This window comes from Coturnix japonica, chromosome 6 (assembly GCF_001577835.2).
Source record: "Coturnix japonica isolate 7356 chromosome 6, Coturnix japonica 2.1, whole genome shotgun sequence".
In the NCBI taxonomy this organism is placed as follows: Eukaryota; Metazoa; Chordata; class Aves; order Galliformes; family Phasianidae; genus Coturnix; species Coturnix japonica.
Genome location: NC_029521.1, coordinates 1,090,505 through 1,116,878, shown reverse-complemented (window position 1 = coordinate 1,116,878; position 26,374 = coordinate 1,090,505). Strand labels below are relative to the sequence as shown.

The window sequence follows — 26,374 nt, the reverse complement described above, 5'->3', positions numbered from 1 at the left end:
TTGCAAGCACATTGTTAATATGCAAACCTGCATTTCAACCCTGTAGCCTTCACGTGTCATACAGGATGTCAGAGACATGGATTGCTTTGGTGATCAGAACACATTTTTTCTTTCTTTTCTTTTTAATGTATACACGGTGAGACGTGTGTTAGCAAATGCTGCTTTAAGAGAGTGCTGCAAGTGGTGTGAATCTACTGAGACCACTGGGTTAGATTCCACTGCTTTTTTTAATGTATTCATAGTACTGAATTATTATTCATTATATATATTTTTTCTGAGCTGTGTTGAATGGTAGCTGAAGATTATTCGTTTTCATCTAGGATGATTCCTGAGGGAAAAATTGCTTTGAACGCATTGTAAAACCAAAGCATGCTCTTCACTTTAGTGGGGTAGCGTCCATACTGCATTTGAGTTACTGAAGATTTAGATGCACTGCCAGACAGTGACAGAAGCAAACCTGTAGCCCTGAAATGTTTTTGAAAGAATGAATTTGTAATACCGAGCAGACTGAGGAGATTTTCAATTTATTTGAGAAGCAGATGAATACAGAGGGAGAGAGTTCTTTGAATTATTCTTAGCTAAGCATCACTTGGTATCTTGTAAAGACATCCCATATCTTACTTTTTCTTCCTTTGTAAGTCGGTGAGTTTGCTTAAGGACCTGAAAGAGCCTTGAGTTTGCATTGTGATTGCAAAGGAGTACATAATTGCCTTATTGCCAAAGCAGTTGTCCTGTGTAATTTGCATCTGTATTGAACAGGTATTTTCTCTGACAAAGGCAAGAGATTGTTCTATTGATTCGTATTGCCTACGTATATCCCTTTGCAAAACTGTGCAAAAAAGGCTATAAGTACAGAGGAAACCACTTCAAACTTTCTGAGCTGTTACACCTTGCGTAGTCGCCCAGACCTTTAAGAAGAATCTTTGAGGCTGCTAGGAAGCAAACCTGGTTTCCATGAGGTAATTCAATGAACTGGTAACAATCTCCTAGGTTCAGATTTTCCTTTAACAAAGGAGAACACGTTAGTTTCTAACTGATTAGTATTTGCAAAGGCAAATCTTCTTCACTGCTAAGTTGACATGAGCTGGACATAACCTGTAACTAGGCAAGCCAGGCTGTGCTTTTGGAGTACAAGAGTCTCTGCAGCCTCCTACTGCCAGCTGAGGTGTTCGGAAGGCAAAATATTTATCCTGTTCTCCCCACCACTGATTGGTAGGAGGGGAGAGCATGATTTAGTGGAAGGTTGTTAGGTAGGGTAGTATGGTTAGGCTGCGGTTGGACTCGCTGAACTTTTCCAACCTGAGTGATTCTACAGCATATGAAGGCAATAAAGGAAATGCTAGGGCTGCGTAGAAAGGAAGAATTAGACATGTTATTTGATGATGCATACACTGGCAAAGGAGGAATAAGCAAAATAAATGTCAGACCTCCCTGTTCCTGGTTTTCTATTGTCAGTTTGTCATGGGTATAGCAATAGAACTGTTAGAAAGGATTTGAAGGATGATGAGAACTTAGTTTATCTTTACAAAATACATGTGTCGTGCATTTATATGTAAATGAGAAAATTATGCTGAGTGACAAAGGGAGAAAATGGTGTTTTCTGCTTCTAAGAGGTATTTGATGATTTATCACATTTACTGCATTATATTGTTTCAGCTAATACCATACCTACATTAAAAGGTATAATGTCTTTTCAAATTTCTTTACAGTGCTTGTGGTCAGCCTTGCATGAAAAGGCCATTTGTTCTTTCTGTATTAAAGCCTGTGCTTTCATGTAGTTCTGAGAATTTCCTATTACTGTAAATTAATTTCACTTCATTAAGTGACTTGGTCACAGGCAAAGGAATAACAGCAGTCAGGCAGAGGAAGTTACTAGTTTGAGTAATGGTAAATTAGCACCCACCCACTTTTCCTCTGGTATTGAGAAGAAGCTGCCAGCCGTGTGAGCCATTTCATTAATCAAAAACACCTATGAACTTTTAAATTAGACGAGATAAAATTATTACCAACACAAACAGTATTTTAAAGTGTGGTACAAAGAATTGTAGCCCTTATGGGAGAGATTGCAATGATGGTGAAGATTCCGCTTTCTGTGTTACGTTGCTGTTACTTCAGGTTATTTGCGATTACCTGAAGTCATACATTCAGCAGAGTTGCATTGTGCATTAAGAGCTCAGTTATGAAGAGAAGACCACAAAGCACGGAGACTTCATTTTTTAGATATTAATGTGTCATTTTGTTGTGGTTTAAATCTGGCAGGCAGTTAAGTACCACGCAGCTGCTCACTTGCTTTCCTTAGGTGGGGTGTGGGAGTGAATCGGAAAGGCAGAAAAGCAAGAAATATGAGATAACTGTTTGCTAGATAAAACAAAATCTGTATGTGCAAGCAAAGCAAAACAGGGAATTCATTCAGTCCCTTCCGGGAAAGCAGGGCTCATCACATCTTTCTCAGGTTTCTCAGGAAGACAAATACCATCACTCCAATCTTCCCCTTACTTCCTCTACCTATGCATGATGCTTAATGGTATGGGACATCCCTTCGGTTGAGATGAGGTCAGCTGTGCTGGCTGTGTCTCCTCCCAGCCTCTCTCAATGTAAGTCTGGGAGAAGGCTGTAAAACTACCCTTTGAGAAGCAGGTTGGTTATTACATAATAGAAGGTGCATGGAAGGAATTGCAGCTGTGGAGAAATGTTCACAAACCAACCAGGCTTCTAGAGCCTGGAGAATTGTTGTGGATGGTCCTCCCATATTGGTTCTGAAGCAGTACATAGGGCATAACAGTGCCGTGGGGAGGCATTTCCCAGTGCCCTCTTAGCTCTCCCCACTGCTGATGCTCTCTTCAGAACAGGGAATAAATTTCAATTACTGTTCTTTTGCACCAAAGAGGGTTCCTAATGTTGAGTCTGCTTCCTCAGCTCGAATGTATATAAGGCAAAGAGGATTTCAGATTCAAAGACCTGGCTTGGACAGAGAAGGAAGGTATTTCCATAATGGAAGCTTCTAGAAGCACTTTGGTGCTGCAGTGCAGTGTCTATTATTGTTCTATTAGAGGATGCAAGCTGTGGTAAAGCTGACAGGGCTTTCTTTGCTCTGAAAATACTGCAAAGTATTGACCCTGTACCTTTGATACATCAACATGGGAGGAGCGTTGATTCCTTGTTCCTGATTTCCCCCCGCGCCCAAGTTTGTAATGAGATTACTCAAGGAGAAAAGCTTGTTCAGATTGATCAGAAACAGTTTATCTTCTTTTTCATCTTATCCCTACCATATATGATATGTATCATGTAACTTAGGGTGACATAATTATTTAGATAAAGGATAATTTGGCAAATATTTACATATGTAAATCTGAAAGGGGGATTTTAATGAGACCAATTAGTCATACATTTTAAATCCTATTTGCATTAAAAACATGGTTATAACAACTTGAACCCAGTTTTCAGTTGCGGTCACTTTACTTAAAACATCAAAGTTTCTTTGATTTTTGTATCAGATGGATGTTTGTAACATCTTTTTTCTCTTTTTCCCAAGTCCCTCATTTTCTCTAGTAGTAGCTCAAACAGTGATAAAAACAAGACAGCTGAGTTTATTTCAGTTATTACCACAATTATTCATCTGAGACAGGTTTTGAGACTTCCATGGCAATGGGATGGAATAGCAAAGCTTAGGAGTTGTGATCTTTACAGCAGTATCCCAAGCTGCTCAGGCATGTAACTCAAGAGCAGGACTTGAGCAATTAATCATCAGTTATTAAATAAATGTTCAAGTTGGGTAAGTTATGCTTACTAGTCACCAACAAAGATTCAAGTCTTTGTGGAGCCTGACAAAACTGTTGATATCCTAGCTGATTTTAAGTTATTTGAATAAAACTACTCAAAATCCAGCATAGAATCATAGAATGGCTTGGGGTGGGGTCTCTTTTAATCCATCATGGATTTCAGAAGTGAAATTAGAAATGAGAACTATGTAGAGATAGATGCTGGATAGCTGATCTGGTTGGGTTCTGTTAGTTTGTTTCTTGCTGTTGTGGTGTTGTGATGTCTGTTGTCGGTATTGCACATCAGAACATCACGCAGAACCGAGGCAGTTAAAGACTCCATGTTCTGGTTCGGTGTCACCGCCATTTTGGGTTCCGGAACCGGGCTGGGACTCCAGACCGGGCCGCCTCAGCTCGTCGCGGAGCAAAGCATATGCTGCCCTCGCACTGCCGTGGCTTCACTTCTACTTCGAGTACTCTCGTCTCTCTCGTTTTGTTTGATTTGGTTAATTCCATTAACTCCTCAAATCGCTGCCATTGTGTTTGCTTTGTTAGAACGATCTGCTGGCCCTCCGCCCTGCCCCCTCTCCTGCAGCACGTGGGCCCGTTCGGCAAAGCTCCTTCCTTTTTTTTCCCTTCGTTCCTTCGTCTCTCCTTTTTCTTTTCCTGGTTCCTGTGCCCCCCATCACGGACTGACACCTAGGGATCATTTTTGCGATGATTTTTTGGCTCTTGGCATGGATGGCAGCTGTACCCGCTGTTGGAGGTTATTCAGACGGTATGTATGTGCATATGCAAAGTTTTACACGTAATTAAAACTATATAGTTATGCTAAATGAGAATTGAGGATTGCAAAGGCTATTCATCCCTGTTTGCTGGTGCTAAGTATCTTCCCTTTTGTATTAGATGGGCAGAAGGGGTAGGAAGGCATTTAGCAAGCTGATAGTCTTGGCTTTTGAAAGCTAGTGAGAACTTTATTGCTTGTTCATTTCTCACAGTATGTGGCATGAGGTTACAGCCCTTGAGGATACGTGGGGTGAGAGATGTTGCTTCCATCCCCAACGCAGAGGCAGGAAAATCCAGTGCAGGTTTTAGTGCAGCTGCTGTACTGTCTTCAGTCTGTCTGGGGAGGCTGTAGGAAAAATGTGGTAGGAAGAGAGAAGAAAAGGTTTGTAGAGTTTATCTAGAGATGGGGGCGAGCAGTTCTGTCTCTTGGCTTGCTATGGAGGAAATAGCTTGTGAGGGTTTCAGAAGGAAAGACTGAGGGTTACTGATTACATACATGTAATTAATTTGGGAAATGAATCTTCCTCAGAAATACACGGTGTGGAGTAGCTAAGGGAAAGCAAACTAATAGCACAGGTAGTGTGCTGCAGTCTTTTCACTTGACTTGGAGCTTTTCTGTTTCAGCTATGCAGCACAGATAGCTGACTAATGACTTGTGATCGTTGAAAGGGGCAGGAAGAAGTCAGCTGACAGTCAGCCAAGACACAGATATTAGAGAGAAGAAGTGAATAGACTTAATGAAAAGAAACAGAGAACAATCGGAGGTTAGGGAAGGTGATGTTTGAGCACGGTATGTAGACTGCTGTGAGAGGCAATTTGCACAGAGCTCACTCATGTGGTATCTCATTTGACACAGTTAACTGAAGTGGTGAAATGTGCTTTCGAAGGCAAGGCGATAGCAAATCTAGCTGGGAAATGGCTTCTTGCCATTTGTCCCACAAGCACTGCCCTGGGTGGAGAAGACATTGTTCTCTCTGATGCAGACCAGTGATTACAGAAAAATGTGCATATTTAAACCTCTTCAAAATTACTGTCCTCTGCTGTCCTCTTATTCCTAAAGCCACAGAAGGGAGTGATTACATGAAACACCAGCAGAAGAGAATCAAATTGTTTGGTCTAATGATTTATATTGTTTTCAAAGAAAACATATATTTTGTCCCACCCCCCCCACAATATAAATAAATAGTCCTGCATAGGTGGAGCCCAACTTGGCCCACACAAGAGCAGGCACATATGCATGCAGACATGTCTGTCTGCTCAGAGAGGGACAGGGTAGTTCTGGATTGTGGCCAGACCGTTTGACTGTCAGCTTCAGATTCATGGAGGAAAAATCCTTCTGCTGTCTTCTGGTATTCAGCTGAAAACAATCAAACCCCAAGGCTTATTAGTAGCTGCAGGCATGAAACAATAGGATGTAATTTGCAAGTGCAAACTCGTAGTCATACTCTTGTAAGTAAAGGCTTTGTTTTCAGTTTGAGTGATGTAATAGCGATGGCATGAAAGGCAGATTTATGGGACAGCCTAGTGTACGTATATTCACAGTACTCATCAAATGATGTTCTATAGGATGGTTTTAAAAATGCCTCTGGTGAAGGCTTGAAGATTATTAACAGAATGTCTCCAAATGTGCATTGTGTTTTCCCTCTTCCGGAGCAGAAAACAGCAGGTTCAGCACATGCTTTGCTGAGATGAACCCTTTTGATGCTACTAAGCCAAAAAAAACACAATCTAGGTTTTTGACATCAGGATATGCATTGAAGGTGATGAAGAAGAACGTGTTCTGTCTTGTGCTGTGTGAGACACTTAGCATGCATTCGATCTGTGTGCTGTAAATTTCAACCTGAGTGTGTAATAGTACCACAATATTATTACATTTATTTCTTGTTAGTGCTCACCCTATATTGTCTTGGAATTGATCAGTTTGGAACTTGTGCTGACCTCATTTGAGAACTACACGTGTTGGTTTGGGTCTTTTTGTGTTTTACTTTGTGGATTTCTTTCTCTCTAGAATTCTGACTGTCCAGGCTAAGATTTGTTTGCTTATATTTAATGTGTATTTGTTTGTAATATATATCTTCTGCAAGGACCTGTTAAATTAATTACTTTACTCAGTCATATGCACTGTTTCTTAATATAAGCTTCTAAATCCATCAGTTCTGGAGGATTTGAAGCAGTGTAACTAAAACAGAAGATTCTGTGGGATGAAATCTTGTCCCCTTTAACTTGAAAGGAGCTAATATTGATCCTATATTACAATTTACTTCATGAACCATATGGTTTACAAGAAATATATATATGTTTGTAAGCCAAGTTCTTCATAGCTGAAGTAATCAGTCTTTTTTCAGACCTAAATTCAGAAAATAGCAACTTAGCTACCTAAGTAGACTTCAAAAAGCTCCTTGCTTTTCTCCGACAGTCAAGCTTTAGTAAATAATAAATATTATGGCAGACAGTTCTCATCAGAATGGTAAAGGATTGCTGTTTTTTGTGCTTAATGCTGTATAAAACGAGAACACCTTGATCTTTTAAAAACAATTTGGATTTGGAAAAACAAATTGCATTGAAGCTGACAAGTTCCAAGCTTTCCAAGTCCCAGGAGATGCAATTTGGAACCTGTGATATATTAAGTCTTGAATGTCTGAGTTCCTGATAGAATTGCCAACTCATAATTAACTGTTCCAGCTCCAGTGTAACCTCTGATACATAAAGTGTATATTTTGTGCCCCTATCAGGAGACCTGGAACGCTGCTGGTTGGTTTCTGCACTGCCTCAGAGTTGTAAGATGAAGAATGAATTCCCATCCCCTGAGAACAGAGGCCACAGTAATATGTATATACATATTCCATAGTTGCTTCTATAAACTAATTGTGCCCTCTTGAAATTGAGCTGGCTGTCTTTTGACCTGCTGCCACTGTCCTTGAGAAGAATTCAGTACCTCACCATACTACTTAGAAATCTTTCTCAGCCAAAACATATCTGATCCTATTTGTCCTTTTTCCAGCATGCCCAAGTGTATTTAGCAATTGCAATGGCATTTATCCTCCTGAGATACTTAAAATAGTATTTGAAATACAGCTAGCTTATTCTCTTATAGTTCTGCTCATAAGTAAACTATCCAAACTTAAGCTCAACTTCCACGCCACTGTTACTGCAGAAGCCTCCCTGGTGTTGTTAATACTTTCTTGCGCTACTGACATTTCAGCTGATACATCTTAGGGTCAAACTGTTCATGGGAGCACAAATTGGTAGAGCAGAGAATCAACCTCTAATAAGCCTCTTGTGTTTTCCAACTGGCGAAGTCTCAAGTAATAGCAGTGTTGTGGGGTTGTTTCTTTTTGCTATTCTCTCAGTGCGTGACCTTATTTTTCACACTATTTCACTGTAATTATGTTATCTGGATTGGGAAGTCATCGTCTTTTTAAACATTCTCTAAGTAGCTCTGCATTTATCACACTTCTCCTATTTTTCTCAGGAAACTAGGACCATTTCCTTTAACAGTATTTCTCCGAATCACTGCTGATAATATCAAACAAACATTTAAAGCACTTGGCTTTAGAAGTAGTAACTGCTGAGAAAATAGGCTAATGTAAAGTTCAAATTCTGAGGATGGCTGAGGAAATTTGGAATTACTTCAAGGCCCTCCATTACAAAGCTAGCAATCTGGGCTGTTCTGAGCCTTATTTAACTCATGACCACACTATCCAACAGAAGCACTATAATGTACTTGATTTTTTTGCGATGCGTAGGCTGCTTTCATTAGCTTTCTTACTTGTATGGATGGGGTAATGGAAATCAGTGGTTAAGGATGCTGTATCACAAGTGAAATATGCTCAGATTTTCACTTTTTTCCTCTGGGTTTGTACATTGTAATTTGAACACAAATCTGTGTTTTGTCTGGATTTTACCTCAGAAACAATGAGGAGAAAATTACAATTGTTACAATGCTAGAAGTGATTTGTTTTCAATAACAGAATCAAGGAATAATCTGTTCTGAATGCTCTTTTCCCTGGAGTTGGAAGATCAGCTGTTGCTCCAGACAGCGTAGAGAAGTTCATTCTCAGAAACCCATTTGTTTATAACTGTGCAAACACTAGGCGAGCTTCTGTTAGACAAAGTGGGAATTGCTTCAAAGGGTGGAATATGTATTCTTAATTTACTGTACTCTCTTGAATAACTGTTTGCAAGCATTAAGGAAAAGTGAATATGTGGTGGTGTGTTGTTTTTTTTGCCAAATCTGTTCAAGTCACGCCACTGTGTATGTATATCTATGTGTGTGTATGTATATGTTGCTGTATATAACATCCTTGCTGTCGAAGATTTGCCAGCTGATAAAGACTGGCAGCAATGAAGTGGCAGCCACGTGGGCTTACATGCATCTCTACAAGATTTGAGACAGTACAAATGCAAAACTTAAGTTAGAACTTAAATGATGAGTATTTGTACACCTGTTTGGAAGAAAGATCTGTAAATGAAGCTGAACTAATCATTGTCTACCTCTCAGTGCTGTGTGCTATGTACACAGAGCTGGGAGACTGTTGCTTACCCGTTTGTAAAGCCTTATACTTGCATTAAGGTGGTGTAAAGGGAGAGTTAGCTCTTCCATTATTTTTTGCCCAGGGTTTCTTTCCTCCTAGTGCAGACGGAGTTATCAGTTGACCAGTATGTAGGAGCCTAGTGAAGTATAAAGCAAGATAAATAATTCTCTCTTGCTGGCACACCTGATCAGTGACTCTTCTCTTGTTAAAGGTGATCTTTCTCTTCTTAGGGCTCGCGCAGCCTGTGGCACTGTTTGTGCATGTGAAATGCACGCTAACTGACAGGAAGGTCTTCACATCTGTAAGGATTTTACTTTATTTATGTCTTTATTTTGCAATTTAAAATAGGAGTGCTGCAGGCAGAAAAGGACTGGTTTAAAGTGATTATGTTTGTGGCCGAGGCAAGATTCCTGTCTTCTTTTCTTTAAAACCAGGCAGTATATTTAAGGAATTTAAAGAGAAGCGATGTTCTATATCTAAGCAGCTAAATAAAGTGGGTAATATACAGGGTTCCCTTGGATGTGGATGTAGTTTTCCAAGTTTATAAAATTTATAAAGAGTTTAACCTCTGTAAAATACCTACCTTGAATTACGATTGGCAGTGTTACGAAAGAGGCTATAAATCATCATTAAAACCATTAACTCACGAGAATCAAAGAGATCTCCTGACCCTGTAGTTGGTTCTTCAAGCGTAGTGTTTATGCCATGATACACAATCCGAGGTTTTAAGATAGAGAGCAATCATCGATGCTGATACTTTGTTTGCGGGGGATCTGTGCCTGGTGAACCATTTTCAAGCTCATGTTGAAAAGAAAGTCTTGTTAACTCCATGTAGGTGTTCCAAACAAGAAGGAAACTTAAAACACTGAAGTGTTTTAGATTATTTCTTCTGTTCATGGGGGATGAGGAGCACCAGAGCAGGCAGATAAAAATGGAATGCTGACTAGTTTAATTTATTCTTTGTAGTTTGACCCTTTCAAGAATACCTTTGCATTCAAAGACTTGTTGTTAACATTAGATGTGTCTCTTCTCATAAATATTGCTTCCTGGCAGCTCTGCAGTTATCCTGTGTCACTACTGTACCTAACAGTTAAATGGCCGATGGTTAACAAGTTTGTAAATAGTATTTGATGCTTGAGCTTTGAGAAGTGAATTCCTAGTGAATGCTATCAGAAGAACTCTGTATACAGTATTATACTTTCATGTATGATTCAGCAGAATGTGCTGTAAATGGGATGCAAGAGATTGAATATGAAAGGCATTACCTATAAAAAGTGAGTAAGATGAAGCAGAAATCCAAGGTATTAGATTTAAGTGATTAAAATAATAGGCAATGTCATCTTTATTACGGTGGTTAATAAGGAACACAACCATGTAAGCAGATGTTGTGGCACAGAGTTTCTCCTCTCTTCCTTGCTCTTTTTCCTTTTCTTCATCTCCATTGTTTCTCTTGATTAAAATTAAACTTCTGGGCAGCTTTCTTCAGTATATGCATATGTATACTGAAAATATATATATTACAACCACCTACAACATACGTAACAGGAAACTGGTGCAATTTGAAGCCATTATTATATATCCATTTGCGTTATTATCAAATCAGATCATACAAAATGCCACATATGCGCTCTAATCAGCATTCATCTACTGTAGGAGTGTTCACCAAAAGCAGGGGAAGATCTGGATTGAGTTTACTCCTGTTTGCATGACATATTATTAGTAACTGGAAATGGTTCTCTCTCAGTTGTTGGAGTACAGACCAAAAGTGAAGTAATACATGCAGTCAATGATCAAAAAATGTGGGTGTTAAACCACCACGATGCCTGTGGTTCTTGTATCCTTTCTGCATAGCTAATATGTACTAGATCTCTGAGGTGATGGCTCCTGTTAGAAATATAGGGAAAGTAGCTGTATCACTGGTGAGGTGCTGATCAATGGAAGGTATGTACTCAGCTTGCTAGGTGTTTTTTATCTGTGTGGATGCTCAGTAAAGGAAGAGTATTGAACTTTTGTCAAAACTTTTCAAAGAAAGGACAAACCCTTCATAAAGAACTACAGTCAGAAAGGGTCAGGTTCAGTGAGTTTTCTTATTTGAAATAATATGTCATAGAGCCTTTTTAAATTACCATTTAACATTTAGAGAAGGAAGAATTTCATATTTGTTTGAAATGACATTTAAAAATTTTAATTAACCTGTATTAAAAAGGAAAATGTAAGCATACACTCCTAATACAGCTTATTGGAACTGAGTTCTTTTCTATTCAAAATTCAGAGTCCAAAATGTCTCAGGGTCATGGCTTTGGAGTTTGGATGTAGTGCTATGGCCTGGGAAGCTTACTAATGGTTATACTGCCATTCAGCTTTAAAACCTGTATCAGTTTGGAGTATTCATCACAACGTTATAAATATTAGAAGTCAATTAGAGTTGTCTGGCATTTTTCTTCTTGTTTTTAAAAATATGTTATTATGGCTATTAATGCTTACTTTATTTATTTTTGATCTGTTAAGCTTTGTAGGAGTTAAGTTGTTCTGGAAACACTGAGCGAATAGATTCTTACTTAAAATGAAAGAGAAAGAAGGTTTGTAATGAATTGCAAGAATCTCAGTTACTCTGAGATCTTGTTCGCCTGTGAAGCTTTCTTCCCAATGCAAACGAGTCCTCAACGTAAACCACTGTTTTATTAAAATGAGTTTCTAAATATAAATCAAGTATTTAAGGGATATAGACTGAACCCACCTGCTCTGCCATAATGAACTTGCCCATATCTTCTGACTTATTTCTCCCCAGGGCATATATACAGCTTCTTAGATTAGCTGTTTGCAGTTTGAGAGTATAGAATGAATTACTGACAGCCGTATTGCATTACCAACTTGGTTATGTCTTCTTGGAATATAAACCATTTATACCCATCTGATCCCAAGGTTTCTGGGTTTGTTTGTTTTTTTTTCCTGGACATCTAAACCAAGAAGGAAGATGTTTCTGAACTATAAGTCTGTCTCCTGCTAACACAAGTCTGTAACTGGAGCGAGGCTTGTTTCACAATTACAAAGTAGATTTCACAATGATCCTGAAAAATTTGCCTTATTATTTATTTATTTATTTATTTATTTATTTATTTATTTTTGTGAGAGGAATAGTAGCAATAACAGACTGCACTTAAATCTTTCCTCCTAGGATGTGAAGAGGAAATATAAAAGCTGCTTTTGGAAGCAGGTCGCTGACTTTAGCCTTGCTTGGGATGACAGGAGCTGGAAACAGGTTTTCTTTTGAAACCTATTCAGTGACAAATGTGGAATGAGCAGGTAGTAAATTGTAAGGGTTGAGAATGATGTCTTTTAAAACATCTGCAAAGAGCTGAGATTTAGACATGATTACTTTCACAAGCCCTTCTTTACTTATTGCTTCATTATGAATAATAAATATATTAACAACAAAGAGAAGTTTACCAGTCATTGTCCTGCTGGCTGCTTTAGAAATAAGAAGGAAAAGATGATAGAGGTCCTCAGATGAGCCAGTACTTTGTGATATTTGCCAGTGATGAAGCTTTATGTCTTTTTTTTTCACATGTTCCCTATTAACAAAGCTTACCCAATGCAACAAAGCATTTCCTAGTCTCTTCTCTCACCATTCTTATCCTGGAAAAGGACTTGGATCCCCAGCCGTGACTCTGTGCAGATCTCTGTTACAGGTCTCCAGTCACTCCCTGGCTGTCAGCATCCCAGGCACTGCCCATTGGCAGTCAGTCCAGCTGGCAGGAGCCTGCAGGAAGGCTGCAAGGTAGAAAGCAGCTGCACAGTAGGAGTTGCTGGTGTTGGGCATCACAGAATTGGATGTCAGCACCTAACAGGCTTTGCTGCTAGTCTCAGTTGGTTCCCCATGAAAACAGTGAGGAGTTGAATACTCAACTATACGTGGTGGAGTCATTCCAGAAGGGTCTGGAGGCAAAAACCTGTGAGGCATGGCTGAGGTCCCTTGGCTTATTCAGCTTAGAGAGGAGTAGAATGAATGATGGGACAACTCATTGTGCCCTAGGGCTCCTCATGAAGGGGAGTGGAGATACAGGTGCTGATCTCCTTTATCTGATGACCAGTGATAGTGCTTGAGGGAGTAGCATGGAGTTGCGACAGGGAGTTTCAGGTTGGATATCAGGGAGAGGGTGGTTAGGTGCAAGAACAGACTCCCCAGGGCAGTGGTCACAGCACCAAACTTGCCAGAATTTAAGAAGATCCTGGGCAGTTTTCTTAGTCGTGTGCTCTGATTTTTTGGGTGGTGCTTGTTTGGAGCCAGTAGTTGGGTTCTGTGATTTGTATGGTTCCCGTCCAACTTGAGATATTCTATTTCCTATTTGTTTATTTTCTATTCTATTTCCTATTTGTTTATTTGCTATTATATCAGTCAGCGCCCCCAGGCTGGATTCTCTGTGCTGCAGGTATATCTGCACTGTACCTCCAGCTGTAATTAGTCTTCAGACTCTGCTTTTGTTTTCTTTTAGTGTCTCTTCGGACACTTTCCAGATGATTTTACAACTGTGAACTCACCACTTCTCACTTGATTTTATTATTTTTTCCCCTTGAAAGCTGCAATGCTCTTTATCCCCACCATTACAGTGAAAGAATGAAGAATATCTTGTCCTCTTTTGATATCCTTCCCGGCAAAACATACACTGCTTCACTCGTATCACAAATTTCCAGGTGGCAGCCCTTCTTTCTGGAGCTATAGAGGCAGCAGGACCACTTGTGTTTGCCATCTTCACCTATCATGGAAACATAATTTCCCCCCTCTATTTGGACCCTCATCTGCTTCTCACCCTCTAAATTGTGTCTGGATTTTCATCCCCATGCTCCCTTTAACAAACCCAGATCTTCACTGTTAATGCTGAGGTGCTGACCCTGGCAAAGCAGCCGGATACTTTGGAAAACAGCCTTCAGTGTCACTGTATGCTTGGAAATGTTCTTGGTTTCAGATATTTGGAAAAGGTCAGGAAGGGATTGCATCTGGTCTGCTTGCTGTGTTTGCTGCAGAATGGCTGGTTTTCTGAGCTTTGTATTTGTTATGTTGTATTATGCAAACCTTCCTCACTTCTCTTTCCAATTCTACAACTAATGAGCAGAGTTGCTTCCTTTATAAAGCAATGTAAATATTTGTTCTCCATGTGGTTTGAATAAAGTAGATGGATTTTTAGCAATGTATTATTTTAATTTGTATGTTGAACAGTATACAAAACTACGTGAAAACATCTTTGATCATTTTTTATGAACAATCTTTTGTAAGCATTGATTATAGTGTTGTTTTTCAGTAGAGAGCACTAGCAATACAAAAGAAATAGGGAGAAACAGAAGATTGAAACACAGGCATTGAGATTTCAGATCCTGTTTTAGCAGTCTTCTACATTTCACTGCTCTCTTTCCTCTCTTCCCAGCCTGACCGAGTTCTGCTAATATCTTTTGTATGTTGTCACAAATAGTGGCCTATCAATTGAGTTTGGGTTCTGTATTTTAACATCTGGTAGCTGAAATGTGGCTGGGGAGGAAGAAGGGTGTGCGATTCCCAACACCTCTTTTTTCCATTTTGGTGGGAGCTACTTGCTAACCTAAGATTAAAGAAACACAGATACACTGTAATTTCCAGTGTACTGTTTATCTCATAAGCAGATTAGAAATGTTGTGAGGCATTATTCTCAGTCTCTCTCTACATAGACAAAGAAATATCTGATTTTGTACATATGTGAGTATGTTTTTCAGCAAAGGACCCATATTTTAGCAATTAATCCTGCTACAATCAATTTCCGAGGTTTTCCTTGGCTGCAGCAATGAGAGGTTCCCAGCCTGCTTTCTTTATTGAAGGATGCATTTATGAAATAGGCTGTAGTAGGTTTTTCAGGATGTTTTGTAGAGAGTTGTGAATAGTTTGAGCCAGAAGCTTCAAGAAATGACAAGATGCTGAACAGCTTGAATATTTAAATTCTAATGAAAAACAAATGACCATAATATCCTAAGTAGAGATACTTTTTAATGAACAAGAAACTACATAAATTACAAATATATATGTGTATGTATTTATTTGGAGAATGCTGAAGGAATTTGGTTATGATATTGTAGGTGCCTAAGACCTTGGTCTTCATGTTCTTTCATTTCCTCAAGCCTCTGGCAGTGACTACAGCTGTGATATAGCAGTGCTATTGGAAGGCTGAAATCTCCATGATCTCTTCCAGATGTTCCTTTTAGGATATTTAGGGGTTCTTTAAGGCGACTCTGTAAGTGTGGCTCAAAATTTGAAACACAGGGTTTTTTTGCTCCTCTCAAATGTGTCTGGTTTTTGAGTATTGTTTCATGGGATACAGTGCAGCTCTAAACAGAAGATATTTATAGACTTTTAAACTCGCCTACCTCTAGTTTTATTTCTAAATGCAGTTATGTTTCTAAATGTTTCAGGCTTCTAGAGTGAAGAGCTATTGAGTTTTGTAGGGGATGCTGAAAGGGCTGGCACTCTGATGACTAAAGATAAACTCTGAGCATCCTAAATTTAGTCCCTCTCTTTTAAAAGCCTTGGCCCAGATACGTGAACCCGGAAGAAGGAGTTAGAATAATTCATTAGAAATTCCCTGGCTATTTCAGCACCCCCGACTTAATATTTATTCATACAAATCGCTCACTGTTGCAGACAGCTCACAGAATGTAGCCAATGCAATAACTCTGCACCTGAGCATTATTTAGTGCTGCTTTGCTAATGTTGGCAGCACTGTTTTTCCTCTGTATGTTACTACACTGGGCTATTTTGGGTCCATCTGAAGAACATGTTAGAGGGAAGAATGGGGAGAAAATGTACAAGTTTTGTTACGATTAGCTTTCATAGCAGCTACAGTTCTTCAGTTAAGGGGTCAGTTTAATTTCCTTGTCAATTTAAAAGAAATGCTAAGTAGGCAATTAACCAAGGGAGACAATTTTTCACTGCTTATTGAGGGGAGGATTATCTTGTCTCTAGCAGTTCTCATCTACTTTGACACCGGGGATAGTTACATTCCCCATTACGCTGTTTATGGTGATAATGAGAAATAATGTGTCCTGTCTGTGATGATTTTTCTCCTTTGACTTCTTTTTGATTTTTCTTTAATGATTTTTGTCTTTTTTAAAGAAGTACTTCACCTTGTGGACATGAGAAATAGATTGAGATCCGTGTATTTTTTCTCTGGTTTATGTAGACTGAATAACAAGTAAAGTTTTAAAGCGCTGTTACTTAGGCAGACAATTTACACGTATTTTTTGAACGTGGTATTAATGAAGAGTGATGTTAAAAATGTTGATGTTGGCTACTTTGCCAGCTTTTCCTTTGTTTTCTTGCTAGGATCAGGTGTTCCCTTGGTCTGTATTAAGGACAGCTCTCTTGTCATTGCACTTCAGCCTTGTAAATCATTGGCGTTTATGCTCAGCCAATCATCTGTAGTCAGTGTCATAAGAGAAGGTGATTCATCCCATCTGATGAGAAATATCTGAGAGGCTTATTATGCAAATGTGTTTGGAGAGGAAGGTGGTTGATGATGTTCTTTCCTGCAGTCTATAAAGCCTCTCACTAAAGGTGCAGTTTTATTTTTTTGAGGCCACAAAGAGTGATCGCAGTGCTGAAATTATCCAGGTTAAAAAGCAGTAACTTTAGAAGGAGTTTGTTCATTTATATTTGTCTTTTTTAACTAGGTACATTACAGTGATTCATAGGGCCATTTATAACATGGTGTAAGAATATCTGCCCAATAAATAGGATTGCTTTGGCATAGAAGAAGAAATGCAGTGACATGAAAAACTGGTTTTGTGTAACGAACTGCCTCCTGAAATACAAGTGTGTGCTGGGACTGTCTCATTGTATTAGTTGAGATGAATCCACAATGGTTGTTTAACTATGTGTTAAGCAGGACATTAACAATATCATAATCACTGTAGTGTACACCTCTTGATGCTTGATATAGTTTTATGACCGTACAGAATAACTTATCTCTGTTTAAAAAAAGGGAGCAATTAGAAATTTCCACGTGTATTGCCAAATCCTTCCACCAAGATCCTCATTACTAGTATTTACTTATTGTTCTGGTGGTCTTTTCCAGTTTTACCTTCCGAGTGGACCACTACCTATTGGCTGATCAATATGCTGTCTGATGAGATAAAGTGTTTTTCTTTGTAATATGAAATTATTATCCAAGACCATACCAGGAAGCTAGAGAAAATGTCCATGCAAATCATAACTTTCTCTTGGGTCTTGCTTAAATGTGAAGAGAGGATGACTCATATGAGTGTCTCTTGAGTGTCTCAGAATGGTGTTTTTAATTAAATAGGTTAACTAAAGTTAAACGACCAGAGTTGTAACAGGGAAAAATTATATATTTGGGAGGCATTTTTAGAAGAAAACCAGTCTATTAGGATTCATTACTCGTAGGTCTCTCTGAAAGTAATGCCTCTTATTTCTCACCATGAAAACTACAATGGTTACAAAGAGCACAAAAGCACTATTTGATGGATCAAATTCTCAGCTGCAATACAGTCTTTTTCAACACAGTCACGACCATTAGCTCTGCATTTTTCCAGTGATGAACAAGATCCTGCATGCCACACTTAGAGTAATCTTCTCCAGCAGAGGTGATCCAATGTCCCTACTGCTGAAACGCACCACCCACCACCTCTCTCTTCTCTGTTTGATCTCTATAAATGTTCAGCCAAACATCATTGAATGTCAGTGGGTGCCGCTTTTCCACATAGAGTAATTCAGTGACGTTCCCTTTCTTCATATATACTTTCAAATATACTTTCATTTATACTTTCAATGCAGCTTTCATAAATACACACACCGCATATTTTCTGTGTGCAGTTGTTCAGTACAGGATCCCATATCATACTGATGTACCACCATGCTGCAGTGTGTCTTCATGCTATGTTAACAGATTATCTTCATGGTACACAGTACTTTGGTTTGGGTGCAGCAGTCAGAAATGTGACTGCAGCTGATCAAGTAGCTCTCAGTCAAGTACCAATGAAAGAATCAGAAAGAACTGTACTAAAACAATGTCCATGGAAAATGAAGTATTCAAAATAAGGTGTGACGGTACCTTACATTGCAAATTCTCTTTGGAATATATATTTCATGTTTTATTTATTTTTATTATATTTCTTTATTTCTTTTCTTTTTTTCTTTTTCTTTTTTTAGGCTGTGGAAACCAACCTTGCATCAAAAGATAGTCACTGGGTCTATGTAAACGAGGTAAGAAAGTCAAGAGACAACCTAGCTTGGTATATTCACTCATCACCATCCTTTGTTTTCTGTATTTGGGTGCATCAAACTCAGCATACTCTTACTTTGCTTTTTGAATGGCACAAAAGGCAAACTCTGTGGTATTGTATTTTGCATGACTTATTGAATTGATACACGTTGAATATGAAAAATCAAAATAAAGATTTCAAATACTTCATGTTGACCCTGCCCCCATTACCTATTTAGTAACCAAAGAATATCTCAAACCTTGAATAAATATTTGTGTATCTGCTGGAATCTCACCTTTCTCACCTATGAATGACTGTGCTCGCATACCGGGAGAGCAAAGAGTGCAGCCTTAGCTTGTTGAGAGAATGCATTTGCATGATATGCAGGCTTTCTGTAGAGCAGAATTTTGTTGGTGCTTTGGCTAAGTTCCAGGATAGCACAGATTTAAAATGAGAGATTTTCTCTCTGCAGCAAATGGTATCCTGTCCTGCTACTCTGGTATTTATTTTGGCTTAATACCGTGATGCCCTAATGGGAATGAGTGCAGACTTGTATTTAAAAAGCCCGAGAAAGCTTGAAATCTTGTACCATCTATAATCAATTACAAATCACTTATTGTTCTAACTTAATTGCATTATTTTACGTGCTTTTGCTTTCAGTAATGATTGTTAAAGGATAGCGTAATATCTAAGTTAAGTCTGTGTTCAGTTTTATGTTTCTATTTTGAATGCATAACCTTTATTTTAATATCCAGTTCCTTTGTGTAATATTTCATTCCTTTCTTTATGCCTAGCTAATAATTTTGAATAGATTACTTTTGATAGTAACTGTGAATTGTGTGGCATTAGGAAAAGCTGTAATTAAGAATGAGGAGAGTGTGAAATCTCTTGTTTACAAAAGCTTTGTAAATTCTTTCTGGCCATGTTACATTTATGTACTTCCTTATGATTTGTTAGCTGCTGTAATGACCCACTACAAAATACCAGCAAGATGCCCTTAGAGTCAGTGTTTATGTTCACATAAAGATAACAGTGTGTATTTCCCTAAACATTGAAAGGGAGAGTTTCAGAGTTTGCTATTTCTGCTCTTCAGGTGTTTAAACTTGCTTCATGAAACCTGAATCTATAACATCACATATAAAAACGCTCGGTACAAACATGTGTTTATATACATAAACACGTATTATATGAGATGTTTCCTCTCATTTTGAGAACTTCTGTGTTTTTCTCTCTAAAGACCGGGTATGAAAGCTAGGGTAGCGAAATGCAAATCAAAACTAAAAACTCATTCTAAATTAAAAAGCATATCTCCTTGCAACTTAAAAAGTACGGGGAGCTTGTTACCGCAAATAAACTTATAAATAAGCTTTAGTGAAAAATAATAATGCACGTAATTACAATTAATTAGAAAGTCTTCAGAATGCAATTAATTTCAAACAGAATTGCAGAAGTACTTAAACTTTGTGAAGCTTCAAGAGGTTGCCCAAGGAGGCTGTGTATGCCCCATCCCTTCAGGCATTCAAGGCCAGGCTGGATATGGCTCAGGGCAATTGACATGAAGGGACAGTAGTAGGAAGATAATACAGTGACAGTTGTTTCCACTGACAGTTCCTTCTTTGAAGAGCGTGGGATTCTAGAAAGTAGATTCCTTAGGCTATTCCTATTTCAGGGAGCTATTGAAGGGCTTGGTACTGGGTATACAGACTACTGAGGCTCATCTCACAATCTGCTGCATTGGACTTATCTAGCTGTAGTTAAAATGGCTTTATAGTATAGTACTATTTCTACAGGAAATCAATTATTAAATCTTATTTGCGCTAAATCTGCTTTTTTCTTCTGCACTAATAAATAAATATTTGTGGGTTTGGGGGTTTCTTTTTGTGGGTTTTTGATTGATTTATTTATTTTTTAAGTGAATCTCTGTCCCACGTGTAAAAATAGGAGTTAAATTTGAGAATTTCAACTTATTTCATCCCTTCACTTTTTTGTTAGGTAAGGAGCACCACTGAGCTAAGGTAAAACAGCATTCCTGTTAAGCTTGTTATAGTTCAGGTGATCAAATATGGCCTGTGTTAGGGTTATGCACAAATTGCATTGCTCTGCTGTTAAGAGGTTGCATTTTTAGCTTCTAATGACGTAAATCTATGCTGATTTAGTTGTTCAGTTTGGGTACTATTGATGGTACAAAAGGACTGAGTCATCTCTAAAAACTGCTATTGGGTTGGAAGGCTGCAACCTTACGTGGCAAGTCCTTCTGGATAGAAGAGTACATAGGGATGTGTCTTTGCAGGCCATGTCATGCCCCTTCTCTGTTTTCTTTCAAGTCAGTATTTGCCTTTCTCCTCATCTTCCAGTATGTCTGAAGAATTGTACTGTCTTAAAAATAAATGTTTCTGAAGTGAGAATATTAGACATTTTGTGATTTAGACTTGTAGGGCTCTTGAGATAGTGGAGATTTGAGGGGGGAAAAATGATTTCTTGCATTTAGATAGAGCTGGTATCTGAGTTTTGTGTTAAACATGCTTTTAGCTTTTTCGGAAACTGTAATATATGTGATTTTAAAACAGAGAAATCCTTGCACAAGCTAACACCTCTTGAGAACAATGACTTGTCCATGCTTAGCTTCATTGTCCAAAAACTTTGATTACTGGCAGTTGCCCATAATAAGCAATTCTGACCCTCGGTAAATTATGTTAGAACAAATCTAGTATTTAGCTTATGTTTTTGCTGTTTATCACCTGATATGTTGGTAAAGTGACCTGTTAGCTTTGATAGCTGCATGCTATTTCTTCTTGTGGCATGAGTGCGACGCAGTTGTAGATGCTCTCCGACCTCACCTCCTCCTCTTCAGGGTGTTTATTTTCCATCTTTTTTCTTGTTTCCTATTTTTCCCTTACATTTCTTTCTCTTTGGTTCCTGACTTCAAGCATCTCTGCTGGTTACTCCTGACGTTTTTTGTTCTCCCTTTCTTTTTCTTGGCACATTTGGAGAAAATGCTGTGCATTGCCTAGGGCACACGTCTGGGGGAGAAACACAGGAGCAATACTTTAAACTGAATTTGTATGTGGTTGTACAAGGAACAGTGCTCTAGGAGTCTGCATCTGCTTTTTTTGTTAGCAGCAGCAGTAGGTATGGGCATATAAATATCATAGGAAGCCATGCTTCCCATCCTGTGGGGCATTTCATGGTTTGGAAGCTTCCTCTGTTCTAAGCAGGGGAGAAAGGAAATAAAGGATACATTAGAAATAAATTGTTCTGTGAAACTGAGCTTGGACTAAAAAAAGCAATTGTTAGACACAGTATTTTATTCCCATACATCAATAGATTTAGTTGTGATTCTGGATTTTTTCTTTCATACATACATTCATTATTTTTTGCATATAAACCAGTTAAATACACAAAGCATTCAAACATCCTTCACTGAAATTGAATGACTGCTCAACTTAACTGTTAAATGAAATAAGCTGTTTCACCAAATCCTTTATTTCCTTTCTATTACAACCAGTTTTCATCACTAGTCAGAATTTTGAGTTGGGAATAATTGTTTCAGTGTCCAAAATACACAGACCAGTAGGATGTACACGTACCTCAGCACTGAACCTGAGGAGTGATGAGGGTCAGCCTCATCAAATAGCTGTGTGTAAACACAGAGATACACACAGAAAGACCTTTGTGCATCTTTGATATAAGTATGCAAAGGATGAGTAATGGTAACAGTGATGGATTTTCATGTCTCTGGTAGCTGAAAAAAGCAGTGTTAGGGCACAGTTTCTTGCAATGGACATTTTTATCTCTACATGTGTTGAGGAGTAATCCGTTCAGATTTTGTCTTGGCTAAGTAAGAAAGGATTAGGAATATCAAGTCAGAAAATAATTACTGTGGATCCAGTTGTGAGATGGTAACGTGCACTGTTTGAAGAAGAGGAAGATGGGAGAATAGGATTAATGGAGATTTTGCAGCTTCAGAAGTTTAGGGATCTAGTAAAGCTCTCGAAAAGATAAAACAATGGACATAGTATGGCAAAAGCACTGTGGAGTTGTATGAAGAGAAGGCATAAGATACTGTAGTTCAATGGGGATATTTTTACAGATCTTGAAATCAAAGAGGGGTTCTGTTAAAAAAGAGAGGAAAAAATAAAGATGGAATAAATAAGGAGGATTGCGAAAGCATAACAGAAAAAAGATTTGCTGAGGTGTGATCTGACTCATTAAAAGCGATATGAAATGGTTGGATGTAGCAGAAGGTGAAGTGTTAGGTGACTTCTAAGGAGAAGATGAGAGTTTTTAATATTTTTGCTGACTTAGTTGAATCTGCAGAATAGAAAGTATTAATTATAAAATACTGTTATAAAAACAAATTTTAGTAGTCGAGTTTGTTTAGGCAGTCCACTGCATGAAGTTCAGTGTAGTGCTGAGTACTTGGGCTACAAAATAGCTGTTGAGCATCTACTGGAGCTACTTCCAGTCATTGTGATTTATAAACAGCATGTGAATCAATGCTACTGTGGTTTAGTTCTCAGAAATCTTAGAACAGCTGTGTCCAGTAATACAAAAGGGGCACTTACTTTGCGCTGAACTTGGACTTGTTGGCACGGTGTTGGTAGTTTGGAGCAAGACACTGTAAAACAAATGAGGATACAGAACAATGTGTATGTTGGAAATGGAGGAGACCACCTAGAATGATGAAAGCTCAGTAGAATGTGACCCATGAGGAAAGACTGAAAGAATTAGGTTTAGCTCCTACGAAAATCAGGAGCTGAAGCAAATATATGGTGTAAGACATGAACAATTACAAGAAGGATATGATCACATTTACCCTGCAAAGATAAAGGAAATGCAATTTAATCCTCAGCAGGAAAAATTAAATTGGTTATTGGAAAATAATTTATAATCTAAATATATCATAATGAATGGGTGCAACTTCCTTAGTTACCTTTTTCTGCCTCAGTCATCTGGCTTGTTGTTCTGCTCTTATTTTTATTCTTTTATTTTTGCATCCCGTTCACATTGTTTGAGTCTGCTAAATGTCTTCAATTTGGAAAGACAAATATAACTGTGTTATGAACGCCACTGGATATTACTTTTCAGATCTACACCACCTAAGTTCTTTCAAATGTCTTATTTCAATATGTGTGTGACAGCTTATGAAAATAATCAAGTCTTCGTTGTTAACATAAAGTAACCTATTATTTTACTGATTTTTTATTTTATTTTTATTTTTTAACATAGAATCACCAAGGTTGGAAAAGACCTAAAATGTCATCCTGTCCAACCGTTCACCCATTACCAACAGCTCCCACTAAACCACGTCCCTCAACACAACATCCAGTCGTTCCTTGAATACCCCTAGGGTACATTCCGCAGTCTGTAGACTACATGGAATAGCAAATGCTGAAATTCACACTGTATTCTCAAAGTACTAATGAGGGAATAGTGGGGAGAACTGTAGAAGTGCCATGAGAGTAGTTTATTTCTACCTAAATTATCAAGTTATTTCATGGAACTCTATTGAAAAGGAATGCATTGTGGGGGAAATTCCTCTTCATAATCAACTACTCATGTGGTTAACTGTCATGGCAAAACAGAGGAAAAAAAGACAGGATTTCTTTCTAATAAGGCAAAGTTCTGTTACTTTGCAAAAAGCCTGTTTTGCATTCTTCAATGCCATTTTTTTTCTGTGTACTCTTGTAAAGATACCAGAATGAAACTGGTCCCAGTAGATGTATTAGCACAGTTCTCTGTGTTTGTTTCTGTCCTGGGGACTTACACGGCCTGGCTGTATTGTTTGATTCAAGATACAGTTTCATGCTGTGCAGAGTAGCTTGACTCGGAGCTTCAATGTGGAATCATTTCTTTGTCACTAAGAAAAAAATAAGTCCTATTCTTTGTCACATTTAAGTGAACCAGAAATCAACCAAACAGGCTACTGTGCAGCACTGTAAGATGGATGGCAGAAAGGTAGGATTCTAAATCCATAGGAATGCAAAGTATGCAGTAGTTAGAACATTAATGAAATTCTTCTTCAGCTATGAAATATAAGTGAAGTCTCAGAAAAGGTTGCTTCTGGTTGTTTTCTGTTGTCAGTCCAAAGAAAAGCTTGAAATGGAAAAAAAAATGGCCATGAATATAGGCAAACAACTAGAGCAGCTGCAATTGTAGAGTATTTTGATAAATTCTTGCCTTCTGATGTGGTGTATTTGTTAGAGGAAGCCCTCAGCATTGAGGAGAAGGGAGAAGTGAAGAAGGAAGAAAATATAATTTCTACAGGAGTAGTAGTAAAAGGAAGTGAAAAGAAAACAATAGTACAGATTTTATCATTGGCAAGAAGTCTAATACAGGAACTTAGAGTGCTGAGGGACTTGGAGAACTCCAAGCTGTGTTGATATGGTGCTGTCCAGGAGGTTTGGTTAAGTGCGTCATTTGAATGTGAGCCAAACTTTAGACAACAAGTGACCTTACCCTCCCTTCCCAGGATGATGACACATTTCAAATGATGGTGGTGGTGCTGCCAGCAGTTGAATTTCCAGACCTTCAACAGATAAAGAAAGATTTCTCAAACTCAAGCCATGTGATAATTCAAAACCAAGTATAGAAAAAAGTATCTATTTTATTTATTCTTTTTCCATTCTGCCTTCAGAGCACTCATTCAAAACATGTTTCCTCTTTACTGGACTCTATGTCAATTCTCTATTCTGTAGTAGGCAGTTTGTTATGTGAGAAATGAGAAAGTGTTCCATTGTTTCTGACCTGGTGCAATGTATTTTGTGCTTTCTATTTCTACCCTGCAGCTCCATCATTTCTACCAGTATATAGATTTTCTGTATAACACATCTGGTATATCCACACTCACTCATCCCTTTGGTTTTCAAATCAAAAGTCTTCTCAGCCATTATCAAGGCTCTTCCTCCAGAGGAAAATAATGACATAGAGATCTCTATAAAATATTTTCAAAGGTTGAGAAGGAGCAGAAAATAGCATAGCAATTATCAAATAAAGTGTGTCTCAGCAAATTACTTTACCTCTCTTTTTTCTCCAAGGGTAGCATGTAAGAAGACACTAGATGATGCATGATGAACAGTGTTTCCTAATGCAGAGCTTGTAGAATAATTTTGGAGAAACTTCTGACTGCAGAAGACAAATCCCATATGGAAGCAGTGTTTGTTTTTCCCTTTCCTTTGAAAAATCTTTCTCCTTTCGGCTATAAATGCCTATGTGATACCCCTTGAGTGGCCAAGAGTCAGATCCTCAGCTACTTAGAAACTATTAGGGCTTCATTTTGATTTGAGTAAAACCAGGACTACGTGGAATTCTACTCAGTATTTCTCTACATACGGAAGTTCTAAGAGATCTTTGGAAAAAGCAGTCTACACAATTCTGTTTGTATTTATTATGATAATAGGAAGCTAAGTAGAGTAGGGTTTCCTCTGTCTATTTTGCTTGAACAAAGTAGAATTTTTAGCGATGCTTTACAAATGAAAGTAGGGCAAAACATTCTATGATATGCATAATTATTTATAATTAGACAAAAATGTATAGATTTATAAAAACTGAACAAACTACTGGAAGGACTCTTTTTAAATAATCTAGCAGATGACACATTTCAGTTCAAAGCTTAGTAATTTACATGTCTAAATTTATTCCAATTTTATTCCAAGTAAATCTATATTTGTAACTTGCCGACAGAAACCTTTTTTTTCTCTCCTTTTGAATGCCGTCTTCGACACTATAGAAAAGACTATATTTAGCAAGTTTTTTATGTGTATGTGTGTTTGAAACTGGATTGCATATGCACCTGCATCCTGCTCTAACTAACTTCTAAGGTTCAGAATTGACCTAATTCAGTTGCTGCTGAATTACACTGAAACAGTCAAGGAGCAAGGCTAGATGAGTACATGTCATTATGAGATCTCTTGTCAATGAAATCTGCATTAAAATCAATGACAAGTTGTTTGTTTCTTCGTTTTTGTCCAGCTTTGGTTAACTGCCATTTTTCATGCTTTTACTGTATAGGCACTCAGTATGATCTGAGAAAGACTTCTGGACACTCAATGTGGA

At 38.1% G+C, this 26,374-nt stretch overlaps 1 protein-coding gene across 4 annotated transcripts in view; it reads left to right on the top strand.

Annotated features, from left to right (window-relative positions):
• The window catches only part of GRID1 (glutamate ionotropic receptor delta type subunit 1), a 484,592-nt gene that overhangs the window by 348,440 nt on the left and 109,778 nt on the right, over positions 1–26,374 (top strand). For 3 of the 4 annotated variants that reach the window (XR_004307682.1, XM_032445261.1, XM_015865985.2), the window contains exon 5: positions 18,267–18,320. The exons of the other annotated variant lie outside the window; for it this stretch is intronic. Coding sequence is in view for 2 of the 3 variants with exons in the window: in XM_032445261.1 (XP_032301152.1) it covers positions 18,267–18,320 (54 nt within the window). In the remaining variant the exon portion in view is untranslated. The remainder of the gene's footprint in view (positions 1–18,266; positions 18,321–26,374) is intronic. 4 annotated transcript variants of the gene reach the window in all.